This window comes from Protopterus annectens, chromosome 2.part2 (assembly GCF_019279795.1).
Source record: "Protopterus annectens isolate FY-2018-M chromosome 2.part2, PAN1.0, whole genome shotgun sequence".
Taxonomy (NCBI): Eukaryota; Metazoa; Chordata; order Ceratodontiformes; family Protopteridae; genus Protopterus; species Protopterus annectens.
This window is the reverse complement of record NC_056730.1, coordinates 386868783-386892455: the sequence shown is the minus strand read 5'-3', so window position 1 is coordinate 386892455 and position 23673 is coordinate 386868783. Positions and strand designations below refer to the sequence as shown.

General features: G+C 38.7%; 1 protein-coding gene across 1 annotated transcript in view; it reads right to left on the bottom strand.

The window, feature by feature from the left end:
* The window catches only part of GPX8 (glutathione peroxidase 8 (putative)), a 62293-nt gene extending 40867 nt beyond the window's left edge, over positions 1 to 21426 (bottom strand). Inside the window, exons 1-2 of the mRNA XM_044063911.1 lie at positions 21161 to 21426; positions 20299 to 20560 (exon numbers count right to left, since the gene is read on the bottom strand). Coding sequence (XP_043919846.1) covers positions 20299 to 20560; positions 21161 to 21364 — 466 coding nt within the window. The 5' untranslated portion in view covers positions 21365 to 21426. The remainder of the gene's footprint in view (positions 1 to 20298; positions 20561 to 21160) is intronic.
* Between the last annotated feature and the right edge of the window lie 2247 nt (positions 21427 to 23673).

Below are 23673 nucleotides of genomic sequence, written 5' to 3'. Positions count from 1 at the left end.
GTACATCTCCACTAAACTTCTCTGTCTCCTCAAACAACAACACTGTCATCTCTCCTGACTCCACAACTAAACTACTAGGAATTACCATTGATAACACTCTCTCTTTTGACCAACACATCAACAACACCATCAAATCAGTTAACAGAAAAATAGGATCATTATACCGTATTAAACAATTTCTTACACCATCTACCAGAACTACTATTGCTCGCTCCCATCTTATATCTACTCTCTTCTACGCCTCTCCTATCTTCACCAACCTTAAGAAAACTAACCTAAACAAACTAGCAACTTGCTATAATAACATTGCCCGCTTTGCCTCTGGTAACCCTTTTAGAACCCATCACTGCCTCAATTTGAAACAATTAGGCTGGCTGGAACTACAAAACTATCTTATGATCTCACAACTGCCTATTGTCCACAAATTACTGTACCAACCTAGTAATACCCCTATACTTTCTCAACTGTTGCTCCCTTATAATAATCTCACCTCTCTTTGTTCCTCTTGCAAACTCATGACCAAACCCATAAAGGCCCACAACGTAGCTGGTGACTCTCTTTTCACCAACACTGTAGGCAGAATATGGAATTCCCTGCCCAAAGAGTTAACTCTAATCTCATCCTTATCTCTCTTCAAACTACAAATTAAAATGTACTTCCAAAACCACTGGCTTTGTTCCTGCAGTACACCAGGCTGACTTCTCTCTTCCCACCCTCTCCATACCTTTAACCCTTCTTTACTGCTTAAAACTAGCCTCTACCATGATTTCTTTTCCCTTACTGTCATTCTATGCTCTGACCTGCATCTACCTTCTCTCTCACCTCCTCTTCCTGTCTTCCTTCCATTCCTCTCTTCTCTTCTTGCCTCCTGCCTCTGCCCCTTTATATTAATCTTCATATTCCTTCCACTTCTCTTCCCTTCTGAGCCTTAACTCTTAGCTATGTGACTAATCCCTTTGCAAAACCTTTATTTTAGGAAGATTGCTTTTAAACCAACTGAATATTGTATTTCAGTTTATACTGTTTGAATTCTATATGTATCTTGATATTATTAACGAGTTGATTTATATTTCTGTTTTACTTTATGTCTTTATTAACAACTTGTGCTGTCTGCCTTATTTTGTTATGTGTGGAGCTTTTCTCCCCGGGCCTCTACTGAAAATGGACATATATCCAGCTAGACTAGCCCAGTAAACAAATGTAAAATAAAATAAATAAAATAAAAAGACCACTTGAATAATATACAGATGGCCTGGCCAAAAAAGTTAGCCAAAACAAAGTTTTTTTCAAGGAAATTTGTTGATTTATAATTGATAAATATAAAGTAAGAGTCACCTAAGCCTCAAAGTGCATCCCATCTGTGGTTATATCTAGCGTTACTAAACTACTACCAGAAGTCGTTACCAAATGTCTTGATATTACAATCATTGAATATATTATTGTAGAGTAAGCCTACCTCAAAATGAAAGGAGGGCTGCAACCAGACTTTCTTGGCAACCAAATGACGAGGTCAGATGAAATGTTTACACACGTCAGCATCGAGATTCTTTCACATGGTAGCTGGATTCACTCCCTGTGATTCAGTGAGGGACCTGGTAATCTGGTAGGACCTCAGAGTACATAATTTGACATGGTTTGGACACCTTGCAAAGATGCGCCTTGGTATATCGCAAAATGGCACAGGCCACTGGGAGAAGGACATAGGGCATGGACATGTTGGAGGGATCATATCTCTCCACTTGCCTGGGAATACCTAAGGATCTCATCGGATGATCTTCAAACTGGTGTTTGTGATAAGAAAGTCTAGGTTGCCTTACACAGCTTCCTAGAAACTGTGACCTTCGGCAGGGATGATGATAGACATGTAGTTATATACAGAATTATTGCAAAGTGGTTGCAGCAATACCATTGTATTTTTTTCAAAATTTCTCACACCATTAATCACCTTACATACTAACCAGACTAAAAAAGCCAGATGTTATTAGATTAAAAAAAATTCTTCCTTGTACGTTCAAACAGTTGTTGAGCACCTTCCCCTTATCTAGTACATCTCACCACAACATGATTTATTTACCAAACATATCCTCTTTGCTTACTGACTAAATTGTATCAATATATCATTCTTGCCCTTGGAAATTTGATTCACGCAACAAACATAGAAGCCCAGTCTACCTCTATCCCTTCTGTTTCCAGCATCATTACACTTGCTTGTCTAAGAGTGTGCAGAAACTGGCTAATGCAAACCAACAACCAACTATTACTGAACCAACATGGCATGATGTGTGAGTGGGGTAAGTATCTATACAACCAGGAGGCCACCCTCTCACTTAAAGCAACACATAAACTCAACTATACTTCCAAAAGATGACACTAAGCCAGTGTGTGCTGAGGATATAAAGACATCACTCCACAGATCTCCAACAATCATAAAAAAAGAGCCCCACCCGATATCCACTAAACAACTACACCATACATAACTTTGCCATCCAGCAGGCTGCAGATCACAGACTTGCAACTGACACTAAGTATGCAGGTCCAGGTAGAGAAAGTGTAGTAATTGGTGACTCCATCATCAAGCATACTGACCTTACACTTTTTAGGCTGGACAAAGACAGGCTGACAGCTGGTTTTGCAGTGCCAGGATCAATGAAATCATGCCTGCCCTACTGTCCCTCCAACAGGACAAATGTGACTAATCTGGTAGTAGCTCATGCAGGTGTGAATGACTTTGGGCTCTTAAGTCAAAAGGACACACAGAGAGGCATATTGGAGCTTGCTATGCATGTTTCAAGTGCAGGTTGTGCTTTTGACTTGAGTGGAATCAACTAAAATGATGCCCAGATACAAAAAGAAGATAGTTTTGTCAAAGAAAGTCTGCCCCTTTCATGCCACAGATTATACATACTGGACAAATTACTTCTTCTTCCCACAGTGTCTTTTTAGAGAAATCCCACCTCCTGGATATTCCAGTATAACAAAAGGACGTGCAGTCCAGACTACATCAGGGTCCCTCTACTCAGTGCTAGAAGTCTTAACTATAAATTGCTGTCTGTTGATGTTCTCCTGGAACTTGAATGCATCCATATATGTGTTTTAACAAAGATTTGGTTTCAGTATAAAAACAACATTCCATCTTTAATGGGTTTCAGCAACTATCATGCATTCAGACCTAGTGAAAACTGTAGATGGTTATTAGTATTTGTTAAGAGACAATTATTACTATACATATTCTCAGCAATCACAAATGGAACCTAAAGAACTTCAACTTACTCTAAACATGGTGAGTTATCAATTCATAGCCTGATGTAGGTTACCTTCTGTGCCCTCAGAGGACCAAGATAGGTTTCTAAATGTACTTAGTGAACTACCCTTACATAAAAATACCTTTTTGATGGGTGACTTCAAGTATCTCTCAGTTAACTAAAACACCTGTATTTCAAAGGCTGGGTACTCTCAAAGATTTCTAGACTTAATAAATACCATCTCTCTTGTGAAAGTAATTAACCAGCCCACTATGAGTCAAAGTCTTCTTGATCCTGTCAAATCCAATCACAAATCAATAATCTTCTCCTGTAGGGTACCAACACAAACACTTCTGGATTCAAGCACTTTAAAGGGGCAAACCTATTAAAATTGTATGTAGAGCCCTCAAAAATCAATTACATTATTCTGTGCCCCCTTGTAGCCTCAGCTTGTCTCTTATGGTAGTGAATTTCAATCCCATCTGGCAAATAACATAAACCAAGAGGTCTCAATCAGAACCAAATATACTAGAGAACAAAAATGCCACCTTGGTAGAATGACAGCAGTAATAATTTCTACAACAAGTGAAAAAATAATAATTCAGGCCTCTAAAAAAAATCAAGATCATAGCCACTTTAAAGACCCTATCAAAAAGAACAGGAGCAATATGGAAGCTACCACAAGGAAGATCAAAATGCAACACAAATTAAAATTAACTTCCAAAGCCAAGGATCGTCATAAATCTTTCTTTAAATGAACCAGACAGTTAACAGTAATGTTCTAAATTTATTCATTATGGCATTACCCACTCTGAGCCTAAAGATTTTATTTATCCTTTGTTGATTGGGTATCTGTTGTACTAACAGATACAGTGTTATACAGGGCAATTAACTACTTAAAGAAGCAGCAGACAGCATATCTTTTGAAACTGCTAAAGTACAGTCACAGTATATAAGAGAAGTGTAAAAAATACTTAGAGCCCTTTTGTGTGCTTTTCAGAGGAGGCCTGAGATGTTATTTATAGTATTAGGGGACATTTGGCAAGGATATCTGGGGAGCTTCCCCTACTCTTTTTAGTAGGTACCTTGGGATCTTTTACATAAACATGAGCTACCAGCAACTCAAGCATATGGGGCCTTAGTTTAACATCTCATCTGAAGGACAATATACTCAGGAGTGTGGCACCCTTCTTATACTGCACTGCAGTGTCAGCAATCCATTTACCTGGGTGGGAATAGAACCTACAGCCTTCTGCACTAAAATGATTATGCCACCTGTTGTACCACTGACATGGCTGCTAGCAGAGTTGCAGATAAGTGCTAACCTCACACCAGAAGTAGTCATTGACGGTCCACAAATTCCCACATCCGGAAGCTATCCCTTTTGTTGCTATTAATAAGACTGGTAAGCAGTAAGTAGCTAGTTTTATAGTAAGAATATTGAAGAGGTATTAGGGTTAAAAAAGTTTTTAGGGATAAGATCGTGGCAAGATGGTCAGATCTGAGAGAAGAGGGAGAATAACAAGCAAGTGTGAGAAATGTTTATGAGGACAACATCTACAAGATTGACACCTGTGGTAAATAAAAAGACAATTTAGTCATGTGTATTGACATTTATGAAGTCCAGAAATCTCTGAACATATTTGTTGTTGGTAGACAGCATTTTCCAGTCTATGTGTGGAGAGCTGAAGTCAGTGATAAGAAAGGTATTTAGTATAATTTCTAAGCTTTCAGATTAAGGTTTTCAGCATGCCCTGAAGGGATAATAGACGGGATTCTGTAACTGGCTGTAATGTGATAATTAAATTTTTGAGTGTTACTATGATTTCAACAAGTTCCAAATCACTATCATGTAGAATCTGGCAAGAGACTTCAGGGTTATGAATACAGAAAAATTCTCCCTCGCACAGATGATAGGCATTGTACCCAAGACTAGAGGGAGTGTTAACATTACAATAGAACCGGGTTTCTGTTAATTTACAGATGCTGATATCTTTGAGGGTAATGTCTCAAGTTCAGATATTTTCTTGTTAAGGATTGTGACAGTAAACAGTGCTGCCTTGATATTATCTGGATTAGAATTTGCTATGTTAGAATATCTATCAGGTGAGCTCTGCCAAAAAGGTCCTATGGAGGTAGCAAATGTTTTAGCAAGTAACCAAAGGGTCAGTGGTGCAAGCCATCCCTATCAAAGCAGTTGATTTATATGTGTATCTGTTGACTATTTATTTCATCCCATGCAGACACACACTGTATGACCCTAGAATGAGACCAACTTGCTATCCAATTAATAATTTCAGTTATTTTATCCTTTAATTTATGCATCATTCTTGATGAAGTTGGAATGCTCTTCAATGTGACGATTTTACATTTTTTGAAGACATGAATGAAGATCTCAAGTATGTCTCTCTACATCTCCACCATGGTGGAATGTGTGAGATTGTTCACCTCACACAGGCATTTACAAGGTCATAATCATTTACTGGGCAGTGTTAGACCCTTGTGACATCTGTCATTTTAGCACCTGATAGGCAACCATCACCTTATCTTTTGCTAACCTGGTGAGTGCTGAGTCTGTCTGTCTGACTTACAATGGAGTCGGTGATGACTAAGACATTTCTGAGATGTGCTACAGCCATCTTATGGGATCTTAAAGGTACAGGCTATACATCATAGGTGCAGATGTGAGTGTGATGTTAATAGTTTAATTACTGAGGTGAGCTGACAGGATACGTACAAGGCCTAGTACTCTTAGGCAAGGACTTCTTTAAAACCTCAGCATATGTAGAAGAAATGTTTTGGGGGTGTGATAATGTTGTGGTGCTGTTTACAGACCATGGGTAGCACGGGGAGACAAATCTCCAATTTAGGTAAATAAGTGCATGTCTCACAGCTGGAATCAGTATGTGTTAGAAGTGGATTGTTAGTAAACATGAGACAGCGGCCTCACTACCTCAGAAAAGAGAGGGATAAGTGGCTCGCTAAGGTTGTTTTTGATACAGAGAAAGAAATCTAAGCATCTACCAAAAACCATGCAGACACAACAAAGATGTGTACACTCTGCACAAGAAGTACCCCAACATAGAACTGAAAGCACTTTAAGGCAGCAATGCTCACTGCTGTGCAATATAAGTTAGGGCTGCAAATAGGTGGTCAAATTGTAAAACTTATTCTGGCATTAAACATCTAGTGACTATGGTAAATAAGGCATTAAACTTTGACTGGTGTCAATCTATGAAAGCTGAAACACATGCTTTATAGCCCTCAAGCTGTAAAAGGCATTTCTAATCACACTCAGGAGATGAATCTACCACATTATACTGCACTAATATGAGCCACTAAGAATCACTGCTGTCCTCAAACAGGCCACATGAAGCCACTTGAAAAGGTACAATGATTCCATGACAGAAAAATCACCAGGGTTGAAAAACAAACTATTCTGAAAAGCTTCAGGATTTGTCATTCTGTTTTTTGCAAGTCACATAAAGGTGGCCTCAGAATGGTCTGTGATGCCTGATTCATTCCTATTTGAAAGTGAAAGTCTGGAATGCATTACTGATCAATGAAACTCATGGCAAAAGTAAACACAAAGAATGGAAAATTATAACAGAGAAATCAGTCCACAACAATTTCTTAGGAAGAAGAAAACAATTCAATGGCAGGTGCTGGAAATGTGATTATTTGTAGATGTAAAGATTAGTGTTGACCTTAAGTGAAGTGAAGCCCTGGGCAAAAGACTCCATGGTGCCTCCCACTGCATACTAATTCTCCCCTTGCACCACACCAGTGACTGGCTAGTTTCCCTGAGTTCTATAACTTCCACCCCATCCAGAAAGATTACTTCATGTTCTTTTTTCACTGTCTTACTTTTCAGCTTTTTCCTCAATCCTTTCAACATACCCTGGCCAAAACTACACTGTGATACATATGAAGGAAATAACTGACTTAAGTATGGGGATGAAATGAGATTATGGATGTTCTGAGGTGCACTGTACAATATTTTAGAGCTTGTTTCGAACTTTCTAAGCCAATGCTGATCTGAACAATCATGACCATGGAAAGATATTTAGTAATTTTTTTTTTTTTCATAAAGGAAGAAGCAAGTTATGTTTATGGCTTAATGTTCAAAGCAAACTTGGACAAACTAGTAGTTTCCCAATAAAATGAGAAGACAAATACTTGCAATGATATATAATTCATGCATGGGAACCATACCTGTCTCTCTACCCCCCCCCCCATCAAAAAAAAAAATAATCACTCTCTGGGTACCCTTCTGGTGTCTGTAATGTTAAGTTGAGGACAAGGACCCCTACTAAGCCTGTGCTAAAATCATTTTATGCAACTAGGGGTCTGGGGTCTGAAGCTCTGAGAGTCTAGATTTTCTGTAATGCATTTTTTTCATTGCCTTATTTTTCAAAAGTTAATTTCTTTTAAACTGTTCTTTTTATTGCTAAACAGAAAAGTTATATATTTGTACACAGATTAATTTGATCTTTTTTCTCACATGTAAGCATAATGTCTCATCCCACCACTGTCTGTGTGGAATTTACATGTTCTCCCTATGTCTTTGTGGGGTTCCTCACACGTCTAAAAGTATGCTAACCCAGTCCTGACAGTTGAACTTGCCTATAGAGTGCACACAAAAGTGAGTAACCACTTTAGGCATCAGTTGGGATGCACAGTAACCTCCAGGTAGGAGAACAGAGATTACAAACTGTGTACTATGTCAAGGCTAGTCACTCGATGTAAAAACTGGTTCTAGGCAATTTGGTCACATTGACTAATATCAACAAAAAGGGGCATGGGTATGTACCAGTGCTAAGCAGGTTGAGGAACCAAACTACTCTGATATATGCCAGGGTTCAATGTTAATTGTGGGAGAGGTCTACATACCCTTATTGGTCAGTGGGTGCTCACCCTAAAGCCCAGCAGCCCTGAGCTAATAAGATATTAGCTAGCTGGGGTCCATTTGCCCAACCTAGATTACCTTCAATAGCTCTATTAAATGAAAGCTGAACATAAATTCAGTCACTTGCCAAAAAGTAACCAAGGACTGCTACACTGAATTTAGGCTGAGTGACTGGACACAACTTAGAAGTGGATGACATGATGGTAAGGAGGAGACTGGATATTCTTGGTATCCAGGAGTCAAGGTGGAAGGGCAGTATGGCAAAGTCTCTTGGCCTGGGATCCAAAGTCTACTATTCAGGAGGAAGACAGACTGATAATGGTGTGGGAACTGTCTTGACAGAGAGCATTCTGTGACAGTGGAGGATGTCATCAATAGCTTTACCTACGTTCGGTTGAGAAATAAAAATACAGGTTACACTTTTGGGAATGCATCCCTCTCTTCCACTCCCTCTACCCCATACCTTTCCTTATATACACTAAATTCACAGTCACACTACAATGAAGATAAAGGAAAAAAAAAAAACACAGAAAGTGCAGCACTAGTTTGCATAATCCAAAAAAAAAAACTGTAATAAAGTCAATTGCAACTTCCAAATTCAAAGTACAGATCTTTGATCACATAGGCTGCAATAAAGTGTAAGTAGGCTATCATCAGGCTCAGTGACAGGATCATGGCAATCTGAGCCCAGTGTAAAGACAGAGCAGTCTTTATAATCTCAGCCTATGTCCCACAGCAGGGCTTTGAAGATGAAGAAAACAGGACATTCGAGCAGCAGCTGCAGCAACTCCCAGATAAAGTGTGACAAAATAAGCTGGTCTTGATAATGAGGGGCCTGAACACCCATTAGGGGCTAGGCAGAACAGGATATGAAGACTACCTGGGTTCACTTGGGTTGAAAAACAGGACCAGGAACAATGAAGGAAAGGTCATTCTATATTTCTGTCTGGCAAAAGGTTAATTGGTGTCTGACATATAGATTATCAGGAGAGACAGTCTGCAGATTATATGCAAAGTTAATAGGTATGCAACTCATGTAGAAGGAGAAGGACATTGGGGTAAAATAAGATATTGCAAAGTCAGCCCCCCAGCATAAACCACTATTAGCCACAGTCAGCTGCAAGGAGTGGAAAGAGAAGGCTGTAGGTTCAATGTAGACTGCACTGAAGCAAGCACCATAGCACAGAGCAATAAACCCTGACTATGGCCCAGGTAAATGGTTGGATTAGTGGCTCAGGTGTCTGAGGTGCTGGTAGGAAGGGATGGGCATGCCCATCTCATGACTGAGATAGGTCATATTCGTGTTCTCCCATGTTGATCCATGGAGGCTGGGGATTTTGGGGGGGGGCAAAGAAGGGGAAGGGTGGTGGACCTGGCTGAGCTGTTGTGGAGGGGTGGTGATAATCTACATGTTCCCATTACCCCTAAGAAGCAAACAATGATCACAGTGATCACACAGGAGGGGGAGTAATAGGCTAGGCCATTAAAAAAAAAGGTTGATAGCACAAACTCCCAGGACACTCTTAGGTTCCATACTGATTCCAGCCAAAAACAACAATTTTGTGCAGAAAGGAATGGCTAACAGACTCAGTGATGGATGTGGAGCACTGGGGTACATCATAGAATGAAGAAGGGGAACACAAAAAAGTGTTAAAAATAATAGCATAGAAACATAGGCTGAAGATCTGGAAGTTGACTGGTATGAAAGCACAAGGAGTTCAAGGAAAAACTCCCTAGTGCCTTAGGAAGAAGAGAAAATAGGTTGAGCTATAAAGGTACATAAAGAAGCTAGTGGTGCAGCCATCATTACCATCTCATCGTCATCATCATCATCACTATCATCAGTTTTCATTTTCTATATGGTGAATGTATCACATTAACTGTCATTACCTCTCTCAGTTGGTAAGTTATCACAAGAAAGAAGGTGTGCAGGAAAAAGTGAGAAGTGGACAAGATGGACTTGGCTAAGAAGTACTGGTTGTCTAATAACATGGCTAAGAGAATAAATGTAGTGGCAAAGAATAAGGCATCAGAGAAACTCTACCAGCTTCTAGAAAGTGACTCAGCAGATGCACAAAGAAGATCTAGCAGGTTGCAAGGCAATGCCAGAAAGGCAAAGAAGATAGTCATCAGAGAACCATTGATAAGGGATGTCAGCAACAATCTGCTCACCAGTCCAGAGGCCATCAAAGGCAGATGGAAGGTTTATTTCAATATGTTTCTGAATAAAGAACACTCCACAGAAGCTGTACTGCCCTATGCACAGCCTAGAACGAAAGCCTACAAGAACAGCTAGCCTAGTACTTACCTATGAACCCAGTATATCCTAAGAACTCCAAGCCCTGATTCAGCAACATAACTTAGCTCTTCTAGTCTTCAGGAAACATGGCCAAAAGCAAGCCCCTAGTACCTAAAATTCCATTTTACTAGTCATATCTCTTCAAGCATAGACTATCCAAACTTTTGGAAAGGTACAGATTACCTGCTGCTATATAAGGATCATCTTTCTTGCAGACATCTGGTTACCTTATCTGCTACATATGAATATGATCCTAACTGGCTAATGTTTAATGTCTCTCTTCACAGTACTACCAACCTCATCACTGCTATTGTCTATCTCACCCTTCCTATCTGTCCTGATAACTTTACTTACATTTCAGTTACTGAGGTAGAGAACTGATTACAGCATGACCATTTGTAAGCTCTAACTGGGTCACATTCAAAATGGTAGCAACAATAATGTCACATCTACAACCAGCAGTGGAACACAAAGGTAATACAAACTAGTCACAAAAAACGAGAGAGATACTATGTACAAACTTTATACCATGCTGAGGTGCACGTTTTACAAGTGGAAAATTGAAAAACGTAGGGGGAAACAAAAGTTGTTTAGAGGACTAAGCAAGAGACAAGTAATGGTAAAGATACAGAGTCCAAGGAGACAGAGGGACTGAGAAAGACATACCTTGTAAGATAACAATATGGAAGGAGAAAGAATAGTTTTGTATATATTTACAGGAATCAGACACAAAGTGGTAACCAAGACAGTGTGGTGTATATGGAGTGAGTCTCTTCTTCAAACTCTGTTCCCTAGATTCATAGAAATAAACATCTTTCTTTTGGAAGACTTCAATTTAAACCTCCTGGGTCCTTTCCATCATGACATAATCAGTTATTTAGTTAACTACAGCCTCTGTCAACTCATTCAAGACCTCTCCAGTCCCAATTTTATCTCTAATAATTGTTCTTTATTAGATTATCTCTGAGGAAGACACCTAATAAAATACACAGTATTACATTCTTCCTATACTCGGCGATCCTCGTCACATCCTATTTGTCTAGTCCACTAAACCCCCAAAGTCTCATCATTTCTTCTTATTATCAGAAATAGAAACTGTAGTGTACATTCTCTAAACAATGATCTGCTCTCTCTTAACTAGATCCCTTTCTTCAGTTCCATCTCTTTTGATTATTACCCCTCTCAATCTTTTATTTACATTATATTATCATTTAAGACAAACATTTTCCATAAGTCTATGGATTAAGAAGAAGTAACAAGGAACCCTGGCTGGCCACAGAATTACAACACCTGTTAAAATTAAGTGACAAAAAGCCTGGGCCACCTAGTAACACAACTGCTATTACTTAATTAGAGAAAGATTATATTTCCCTATGTAACGTTGACAAAAAGCAGATGCATGAACAAAAGTACCACAACTGCAAAGCCAAACAATCTTCTCTACTTTCAAACCCAAGATGATTTTTGAGGAAATAAATACAATTTCAAGAAACAACAAACACTAACAGACCAACACCTTTTTCTCACCCGAGGAATTTGCAAGTGCACTTGCTGTCACCTTCCCCTTCTCAAATTGGACAACATTTTGTATTCAAATCTAATTCAGTTCCCTCTCTATTTTGTCTTAAGAAAATCTCTCATAAACAAACTGAAAGATATATTCAAGATTCACCAAACTACGACTGACCTGGAAGTAATGGTATCTACCTGTTGTTTCTAAAAAAACAGTTACATTTCTCAACCACTTTATCCATTTCCAATTTCTCCCTTTGTCAACTTCTTCACCATATAGAAAGAAGCATATATCTTTCCTTTCCATTAAACCAACTGATGCTCAGACATCAGGCTTACAATCAACTTCCCTCATTCCTGCCCTTGCAAAGAAACTACAAAAAAAGCTGTGTACCTCCCAGCTTCTCAATATTTAAACTCCTACTATAGTCCTTTTAGATGCTGTCATGGCTTCACCTCTTAGAGAGGCATCAAGACTGCAGGCTTTTCTCTAAGAGACTTAGTCCTAACTGCCATGAATAGAAACCTGGTTTCTGGCATTCTCTTTGTCTACTACAGCAGAGCTTTTAACTCTTATTATCCAATACCTCCACTTCAGCCCTCTGTGGTATGTTTATTTTTGTAATGATGCCACCAACTGTTTCAAATGCAATGTGTCTTTTCATGTAAAGGAGAATTCCAGTCTATCATCCAATGCTGCCCTCTGCTCAGGTGTCCCCTTGGGGACTTTCTGGGGACTTCTTCTGTTCTCCTTGCCCTCTAGTCTCAACCTAAACATTTAATGTATGCTGATGACTTAGTCCTTATGTTATCAACATCATCCAAAGATGGTATTAAAGCTGACTTTCTTAAGGACATCTCCAAACTCCTTTCCTGTTTAGAAGACAAACAGCTTGTACGTAAGTAGAACAAAACAAAATTCATGTTTTTGGTACCACAGCCAGGTTAAAGTACCTTCCACCATCTGTTATATTTCATTCCCCTCAATAATATCCCTTGGTCTTCACTTAAACCCTATCCTGTCTGTGATTACCTACATTAACCAAGTTAAAAACAAAATTAATGAGACATTGAGTCTGGCTACAGAAAGTTCTCCAGGTTGCACACCACAAAGCTTACTCAGCCACTGAAAATGATTTACTTTAGCCACAGGAGGAATAAAGCCTACCACTCCATCAATTGAAAGGTCTTTGTGATCCGTAACTACTCAGACAAAATGTAACAATTTATCATACTGTCACCAAAATATAAATATCATTTTACCACTCTCACAGGTGCTGATTGGCTCCCCATAAGAGATAGGTCAGACCTCATCCTTGTAACCTTCATCTACAAGACCTTAAAATCGACACTTCCAGTTTATCTCCAAAACTTGCCACTTACTCCCTTGGGTCACATGCTGAGGAGGCCCTGGCAGTTGTCAGACCAGCTAATACTTATATATCATGAGATCATGACTTCTCCATTTTGAGGCCCATGGCCTTGGACAGTCTGCATCACTATTTCAGAAACTCCACTACCTTGCTTGCAATTAGGAGTAGCTTTGTTCCAATGCCCAAAGAAAGGTATTACTTCCCCAACTAGCTACTCTTTAATTCTTGAAATATGTGAGTTCCATTTTTGGCCCATTGCTGTCTCCTTTAGATCTCTTATCTCTTTCCAGACCAGATGTTCATTGCATTAACTGTATGGTTTAGTTTTACCTTGCATAAACCTATACTGCCCATAGTATTAAGCTAAACTCCAAACTTTCCTTATATTTTGAATTATATGAAAGTAATCTCTGCTATATTTGATTTTATTTCTACTCAGAATTATTGTGCACTCCTAGCTTTCCACTTGTTCAACTAATATTCAGGCCTATGAATCCAATTTATGATTTAGTGCTACAACTGGTCTAATTACTAAGTCAGTGTTACTTGTAGAATCATTAATGGGCTTTCTTTTGATCCATTGTAAATTGTGGTTTTACAATAGTTGCGGTCTTCTCCTTTATCTGCAGCCTGTAATGTGCTCTGCATTTAATCTGTGCAATTCACTTGGTACACTTTGTGTTTACTCTGTTTACTTTGCTTTGTATCATTACTGCTTGCATGTTGTACCATGTTTTCAGTGTAACACAGTGCACTTTTTCATTGTAGCCTAATTATTTGTATGTGACCTTTGCATCTAAGCTGTAAACAAACAAATAACCAAATGATTCTACTTTTTGGAAGTCTGAACACACTACTGCCCTAATATTCAGCAACATTATGGTCCCTCTCCAAAACTTACGTGATTAATCAGAATGAAAGGATTCATAGATGCTGGACAGAAAAAGAAAAAGAAAAAAATACCATTATTCTAAATGGGCTTAACTATTCCTATATTCTTTGTCCTACAGAATAATCAAGAGATTATCTTTTGCTGTGTTTTGGGATGTAAAAATACCTATATTCCTTAATTTACAGAGGAACTGAATGGAACCGAGCCAAAAGGAGCATCAAGACCATAGACACAATTAAACAGTTTCTGGATGAGGAGATCACTATGGTTTGACAAACAACCTTAAGATTTTGCACAGCACTGTGGTAGTTGAGAAGGACTTACTAAATACTTTGGTAATCAGGAATTTTGTATCTTCTAATAATCAGTCAATGGCTCCCTGTCAAGAAAGTTCTCTTCTAATGATCAATCAGAGGCTCCCTGTCAAGAAAGTTCTATGTACATGTATGTATGTGTGTGTGTGTGCATGTCTGTGCGATCTGCATACATGTATGTGTGTTTGTGTGTATGTGCATGCTGAGCCATGCTCTATATGTGTGTATGTGTGTGTGCGCTATAATCATGTGTGTGTGTGGAACAAACTAGCACTCTTCAAGAAAAATCTTGATGATTGGATGGGAGATAGGAAATTCACCCCGGGGATCACTTCTGTGGCTCTGTCCGATAGTGGCACAAGAAAATCATTTTCTTGTGTGGCAAAAGCCAGGGTACCTTTTGGCTAGGCTTATATAGGCCCTAGGGCCAATAGTCTAGTACCTACCTATGAACCTTTATGCGTGTGTGCTCTATATACATATGTATGGGTGTGTATGTGTGAGCATGTGTGCTCTATATATGTGTTTGTGCTCTATATATATATATGTGTGTGTGTGTGTGTGTGTGTGTGTGTGTGTGTGTATGCTCTATATACGTGTGTGTGGGTATACGCTCTATAGACGTGTGTGCGTGTGTGCGTGTGTGCATGCTCTATATACACGTGTGTGTGTATGCTCTATAGATGTGTGGGTGTGTGTGTGGGCGGCATGTATGTGTGTCTGCTCATCTGTATGTACATATGCAGACTTGTATGTATAAATACAGGTAGCCTTCTCTCCCCTTTACTTTTTCTTAGTGGCAGAGTACTAATTTAAAGCTAGTTGGTTATTATAAATTGAAGGTTACTTATCAATGCAGATTTGTTGCTGGGATTCATCACAATGACTGTCACTGTCAGGCTCTTGTCTCCTAGTTATGGCTGGAGTTAGACCATAGGGTATTTACATATTATCGCAACCACTTTCCACACCAGGCCATGGTTGCAACTTCTTGGTCATCCACTTCACAGCACCTCCCAAACTACATGAGGAAATGACAATGGGGGTTACTGACAGAGACAGACACACATAAACAACAGGAGACAGAAAATAAAACTTCTGGACACTGGGAATGAGCGGCTGTTCCTGCAGCCGGGACAGCCGTTTCGTGTAATTTGCCATGGAATGCTATTACTTCCTGAAAGCCATCACTTGAGCCAGATGGGAGACTCACACTGGGTACAGTGCTTTGAAAAGGGAAGGTGATCTTTCCCTTTTTCAAGAATGACATGTGACATGGGGCTGAGGACATTATGTCTCCCTCTCGAAAGGGTGTACAATTTTGTACAATGAAGTGTACAGTTCCAAAAAGTAAGCAGGGGTTATGATAGCTATGGGGACTGAGCTAATCGGTAGAAGGAGCACTATCCAAATACTTCGCTGGGATGAAGTTGTCTGTAGCATTGTCACTTACACACAAAGGCTATTTCCCGATTTTATGAAAAGAAGTCCACATTTTTTATAGAAGGTTTACAAAAATAAATTAATACAAATACCAGAAGAAATGCACGTTTATGTAATACTCCTTCGCACTTCATGACAACTGACAGGAAGGAAGCATTTACAATTGGGCTGCCATATACATTCCCGCTGTGGTCGGGAAAGTCAATCGTTTCAGTTTCTTTACAATCCTGATACAGTCAGACCCCAATGTCACAGATAGTTACTTATTTAACCTGGCAACACCCGCGGAAACTGAATGACTCATTCATAGGTTCATAGGTAGGTACTAGGCTATCGGTCCAAGGGCCTACGTAAGCCTAGCCAGCAAGGTATCATAGCTTATGCCACCCAAGAAAGTTATTTTCCTGTGCCACTGTCCAGCAGAGACACAGAAGTGATCCCCGGGGTGTATTTCCTATTTCCCATCCACTCATCAAGATTTTTCTTGAAGAGTGCTAATGAAGAACTTTGCTTGACATAGATGGGTAGCTTGTTTCAGAGTATAGGAAGTCTCTGGGACAGGAATCTATCCCTCCAGCATGTCCTGTTTATTGTGGTGACAAGGTTTGGGTCCCTAGCGTGTGTAGCTTGGAGGGATTGGTATTTCTTAAGGTGTAGCATGTCCAACAGCTCTGGGTTTGACATAGCTTTATATGTTAGGCAGAGATAACCTCAGATATGCTATGGAGTAAAGCTGGAGTTTTTTGAGGCGGTCAATGTAGGGAATTTGTTTGAGGTCAGTAATCCTCTTTGTGAGGTACTTCTGTGGCCTTTCCAACTGCTGCAGATGTCTTGTGAGGTACATTCCAAAAGGGGCGTTGTACTCTATAATGGGTCTAATGAGTGACGAGTAGAGGGGAGCAATGACCTCTTTTTTCCTGGATGAGAACCCTTTTATGATGAGGTGTGCCACGTAGAAGGACTTCCTGACTACTGTGGCGATGTGACTATCAAAGGAGAGACTACTGTCCACCTGGGTCCCAAGGTCTCTTATCACGCATTCGGTGTTAAGTAGATTGCTGCCTATGTGGTAGTTCATAGGTAGAGAGTTTTTACCAAAGGGGATGACACTGCACTTTTTGGCATTGAGCTTGAGGCCATGCCTCTGACACCAGGCATCTGTCTCAGTGAGGACTTTCTGTAGGATGTCCACATCATATGGGGACTTGACTATGGCTCCCAGTTTGCAGTCATCTGCGAACTTCATCAGCCAGAGGCCTTCTGTGTTAGCCTGTACTTCAGAGAAGTAGATACCAAACAGGAGAGGTCCCAGGACGGAACCCTGTGGCACTCCACTTGTCACTGCCTTGAGGTCAGATTTGGAGTCTGCAACTTTTACAGTGTGGGTTCTGTCAGTGAGCCAGTTGGCAACCCATCTTGTGATGTAGGGATTTATACCTAGTTTAGTGAGTTTAGCTATAATTCCAGAATGGAGGATGGTGTCAAAAGCCTTGGCGAGGTTAAGATAGGCTGTGTGACTCACCTTACCCTTATCCACGGCTTTGGTGACTGCCTCAAAGAAATCGATCAGGTTCAGGAGGCATGATCTGCCTTTCACAAACCCGAACTGGGTGGGATCCAGAGTTTGGGGGTTACCAGTTTCTTTGTTTATGAGTTCCATGATGACACGTTCCATGGCCTTGCAGACCAGGCTCATCAGTCTAATAGGTCGAACATTCCCGGGATCAGTGATGGCTGCCCCTTTATGGAGTGGGATAACCATTGCTGTGTGCCATTCAGTGGGCACAAAGCCTGATGCGAGGCTATTACTGAGCATGGTGCTTAAGTGGGGAGCCAGTTTGTTCTGAAGTTCATGTAAAACACAGCCAGGGATGTTGTCCGGTCCCATGGATGCTGTGTTTTTTGCTTTAGAGAGTGCAGCTTTTACCTGCGTAGTTGTGATTACAGGGACTCTGCATTCTTCCCTTTAGGGGGTGAGAGGGGGATACAGTTAGCACTGAACCGATTTGCCAGGATGTTGGCAATATCAGTTGGTTCTGTCATTTTTGTGCCTTTGTGCTGTAACTCAGAGCAGATCTGGGTGTTGCCATCTAGATTCTTGACATAGCTATAGAATGCTTTCTGGTTGTCCTTGGATTTAGTGGTAATTTTGTTTTCGTAGCTAGCTTTGGAGGATCTTATAAGGGATCTCAGCTTCTTACTGAGGCTGACCAGGGAGCTCCTCCACTCATGGGATTTTACTCTCTTTTGCAACAGTTTCTTCCTTCTGTTGTTTATGGTAGGGGACCACCAGACTGGCTTCCAGATTTGCTTCCTTTTTTTGGAGGATAGTGTCTTGGTTCTGTTTGGGATAGCATGATCAATGCACTCGTGTAAGTGCTTATAGAGTGTATTTGTGTAGGATTTAGCAGTTGCAACTGTATTGTCCATCTGCATGGGTGTCATGAAGTTTACAACTTCTGTCTTAAGAAGCAGTTCAAATGATGAATGCTGACATGTGTGACGTGGCTGTGATAATACGCAAGTACCGACCAGAGTCTACTCTACTTATACCTAATTAGTCTACACAGGTTTACCCAGTAAGAACACACACTACTCTTACATTATCTATGTTCTTTGCTATGTGAATGTCACTATACATAATCTTCACCACCAGAAATTCCTCTTCATAACTGTACTGTAGATCACAACTCTGTGTGCTGTTATACCTAACATGTAGCTCAAGAAGCACCATGCATTTTGTACCTAATAACATGCTTTTTCTTCAAACATTAGTAGAGAAATTAGCTGCTGGCAAGAAGAAAATACACATGCTACTGTTTTCCAAGCCACTTAGATGCACACCTTACCAGTGAATGTAAACAATAAACATCATTTGTTGCTATATATATATATATATATATATATATATATATATATATATATATATATATATAACATATATATATATATATATCATATATATATATATATATATATATATATGTTATATATATATATATATATATATATATATATATATATATATATATATATAAAATATGTTTGATAATGCATTGTCTATATTCTTGTAAACAGTTTTTCTCTTTGTGCATTTCCTGCTTAATTTTCTCCATATCTAGCTGACACAAAATCCCTTATCATAGAGTTATTTCTGTGCCCATCTGGCAGTATTGTCTTATATTACTGTTATGCAGGCATTCTTGCACACAGGTGCCATAGGCTATAACTGCATCTACCCATAGATAAACGCCTGAAAAATGTAATGCACTGCGTGACATTACTTAACTCATGATCTGGCTACAGATGTAAAGTGTTGTAGTAATGTACTTTAATCATTTGTACTTTTATTTCTCTAGCTACTGATACAGCTGGTGTGCCTACCCATAGCTAAATGGCAAAAAGCAATGTGTTGTGATGTATATAACGTGTGCTTAAAAACATTGTAGTAAAATCACTTTTTCTTTTATGTCTACTGTTCTTGAGAATTATGGTTGTAGGGCTTCACTTGAAAAAAAGATCACTGATACATTTGCACTTACCTAGTCAACAAAACTCTTTTATTTATGTATAAATTCATTCATTTTAATTCTGATACCCAATTTATCCATTTTAGTACTGTCTTGGAGTAAAAGTCTATCCTAACAGTTAGTAGACATAAGGCAGAGTAACTTATCCTGAATAGGATGCCAGTTTACTGTTGGATATGCATACATTCCAACACACGACATGAACAGATGCATGTAATTTGAAGGATCACCAATTCACCTATAGCATGTTTTTTGGATGTGAGACAAACCAGGCATTCACACAGAACCCATGTGGACATAAAAATAGAATGCAGATTTTTATACTAAATGTACCCTGCAAGGAACCAAACTGTGAAGTCAAGTGCTGTGAAGCTACAGACGTAAACAGCAAACCACTCTATCAGACTGTCAACAAATATAAGTACACATATAAATAAACATATGTAAACATGATACTATCATTCAGCCTTCTTTCATCCAGGTGATGTTTATATGTGCATTTTAGTAACTGTACAATTCTCTTGACTGCTGCAGTGTGTAGGTTTCTGTTCACTTTGTTGCACTGTATGCAACCTGTAAACTTGAGCTCAAAGGATTATTTGCTATAATGCTTTGTTATTAAACAAATTTGTCTATTACATCACATAAGGAAAACAACAATAAGCAAATGAGATATTAGGAGATGATTTGCTATTTACATGATATAATTTAGAAATAAAACAAATAAAAACATAACAGTGCATATACTGCAGAAGTGTTAAGAAAAGCTAAGTAATGTATTTACCAATCAGAAATCTAAATGCAGGTTCAGCCTTGGGTCCAAGAATCTTAATCTTCTTAAAAACTGGGAAGGAGACGGCATATTTCCCTTTAACAAAGGCTTCAATCTGTCTCTCTGAATCTGGTTCTAACTGTCCATACTGGTTACAAGGAAAGGCTAGGACTGTGAAGTGATTAGGCCCATATTCTCGGTACAATTCCTGCAGTGCTCTATAATTTCTGTCTGCGTGCTGGCAGTAACTGGCCACGTTTACAACTAAGGATGCCTGGAGTATAAACCAAAGGAAAGAGAGAGAAATAGCATTAGTGGAAGTAAAAACATGGAGTTCTTTACTACACAGGCCTCATTTGATAATTCACTTTACTAGTTACAAATATTTAAACATTTCTCTCTGTATACATAGCAGAATGGTTAAAGCAGTATTACAAGAATGTAAAAATGTGGTTGGTTCACACTTTAGTAAGAAATAGATGTGCTGCAAAGCACTGTTTTTTGACATTAACATTTTCTTTAAAATGCAGTGTATGAAGACGCATATGTTTTAAAAGTATACCACAGCATATATTGAAGCATTGTAATATAGTTGTGCAAATCTTCAGCACAAAATAACATTTTCTTAAAAGAAAAAAGAATTATATGTGCAATTGTTTTTTTTAATTCTGACTCCATAACCTTTAGTTTCACTGTTTCTTCATGCTGTTTAGTGTATGTTAAAAGTATACTTGTAAAAGTAACATAATCTAATTATCATTTACAAATAATCATAGGCATCAAACAATTTATTTAAAATCTAAGTAAAACAGTTAACCTTCTTTGAAATCAACATATTCTGATACTTGGACAAACATCTGTGCTGTGAACTTACTTTGCCTTTGAATTTTCCCAGTGAAACCATCTTTCCTCTCAAATCCATCAGCTCAAAAGAATAAAAGTCCTTTGGTTGGGGTTTGAAGAGTTTTAGCTGAAGTATACATAATATTGCTGTGCACAACACCATAGAAAGAAACACAACAAACATCCTTGCTTTTGGGATGGAGCATTTTAAAGGATAGGTTACTAGGGGCTCCATTTTGGTAACGCAACAGTGTAAACGACAGCTGCAAGCCTCTGCAGGCGTGGAATGCAAGACTGAACTGTAACATGAAACCAAGGGGCAACAAAGGCAACATCAGTCAAAGTACATCACAAAAACTCAGGGCAAGGCTTATGTAAAAGTACCATCCCTTTTCAGAGAAAATGAACAAAATCTGAATTTATTTTCCTAATTGGTGTACTACATATTGTCTTGGTATAATTATTTTCATTTTAAATAATACATGCATCTTTCTGACTCTGAGTTTACAAGCACATAAATACAAATGTACATATCCAGAAGAAAACATTAAAAATGTTCAGACACATAATCCTACCTTGAAAATAAATGGACAGCATGGGTGAAGATATAAACCATCTATGTATTTTTCCCCATCAACCTCACAGGATTTTGAAATGCATAACTTCTAAACCATCTTTTTATCATTGTAAAATACATACTTCTTACACATAATCTCGACTTCCAGTAAAAATTAAAAAGAAACAAATACCAAAATAATGTCTGTACTACCTTTTGATAAATTTTACATTTCTGGACTGAAACAAGTACTTTGGAAGATACAGTCAGCTGTTCTCTAAAGAAACTATATTATATGTATTGTCATTAAAATAATCATTTTTTACTGAAAGAGAAACCTTGATATGATAAACTGCTTCATAACTGAAAGAAAAGTACAAAAATCTGACGTCAGGTAAGAACTACTAAGAATCATTCAATGTTTTTTTTTCTTACTCATTATGGTCCTACCTATAACACTATCTTGGCATCACAGAGCTTGCCCAGTATTTGTATACCTCCATACATAGTCACTCTTTATGCACTATTGCCCTAATTTATTATTTTAAGTCTCATGTGCCACCTCATTTTTAAATATTATTATTATTATTATTATTATTAAATATTAGTAATCCCCGTGAAAATGTAAAGACTGCCACACCATTTTATGCCTGTGCAAGTGACATCTCCCCTTTCTCTCTCCCAGTGTCCATTCCTGAATCTGTATGCATATAGGCAGGGAAACATGCAGTTTAGTGAACTGCATGCCATCATATTTCAGTATTCCAGAAAACATTTCAACAAACCATGCGTAGTAGTCCATACTGCAGACCATCCTCAGAGTTACTATTTTTAAAAGGGCTGGTGGGGTGTGCAGAGGACAACAAACAGCATGAGGAGACATTAAACAACAGCAGAGTCACAGGATTGTCTGATTTCTCCACTGCAATGGGATCTCAGAGTTATTATATATAAAGTTATAGGGGCATGGGGATGAAGGGAAATTTTGCAACAAAAACAGTATTTTCTTTGTTTTCAGTTAATTCAATGGTTTGAATAAGTTGTGATGTGTGCTTTATTATATACTGAATTTCAATGGAGCTTAACTGTGATTATTCAATATAGTCAATATTCATCTCTCTCTTCAGACATATATATCTATATCTAATCTATATCTATCTACATACATATATATATATATATATATATATATATATATATATATATTTGTGTGTGTGTGTGTGTGTGTGTGTGTGTGTGTGTGTGTGTGTGTGTGTGTGTGTGTGTATATAGATGTTATATGGTTTTCTGTTTGCATTTATTGCCTGCTGCAATTCAGAGAAAATTTCATGGTGGTATAGACGATTGAAATGGGTCTATATTATCTTGTTGAAATGACATAAAGTACAGTTTTGTACCTACCATAAATGTAGATGTTCGAGTGCTAATACAGCTGCAGTAATCACAGATGGGTTTTCTGCCGTCAGGCGAGTCCTCGGTCGGCCGAATTCCAAAGTCTAGGTCCGGCGTCGGTTGTTGTCGCTTTCTTTCATGACGTCAGTGCGACAGGGGTATATAAGACACAGCCGATGCCATTTTCTTCAGTCTTTCTTGCCCCAGATGTCAGGTGCCCCCAGAAGGAAGGCAATACATAAATTATATATATATATATATATATATATATATATATATATATATATATATATATATATAGTCAAGCAATGCAATATAATCAAAAATCAGTAGTTGCAAGCAAATACACCATAGAAGGATAACCCAATCAGGTTGTATGAGGAGGTGTTAGCCACTAGGCCTTTACCAAGAGGGAAGGAGGGAGGGAACTGTACCTGTATTAGCACTCGAACATCTACATTTATGGTAGGTACAAAACTGTACTATGTTCATCGTGCATACAGCTGCAGTAATCACAGATGGGTAGAATCCCAAAGCTATGCACAGGGTGGTAGGCACTAGGTGGAACTGGGAGCAGCCAGAATGCCCTGCAACAC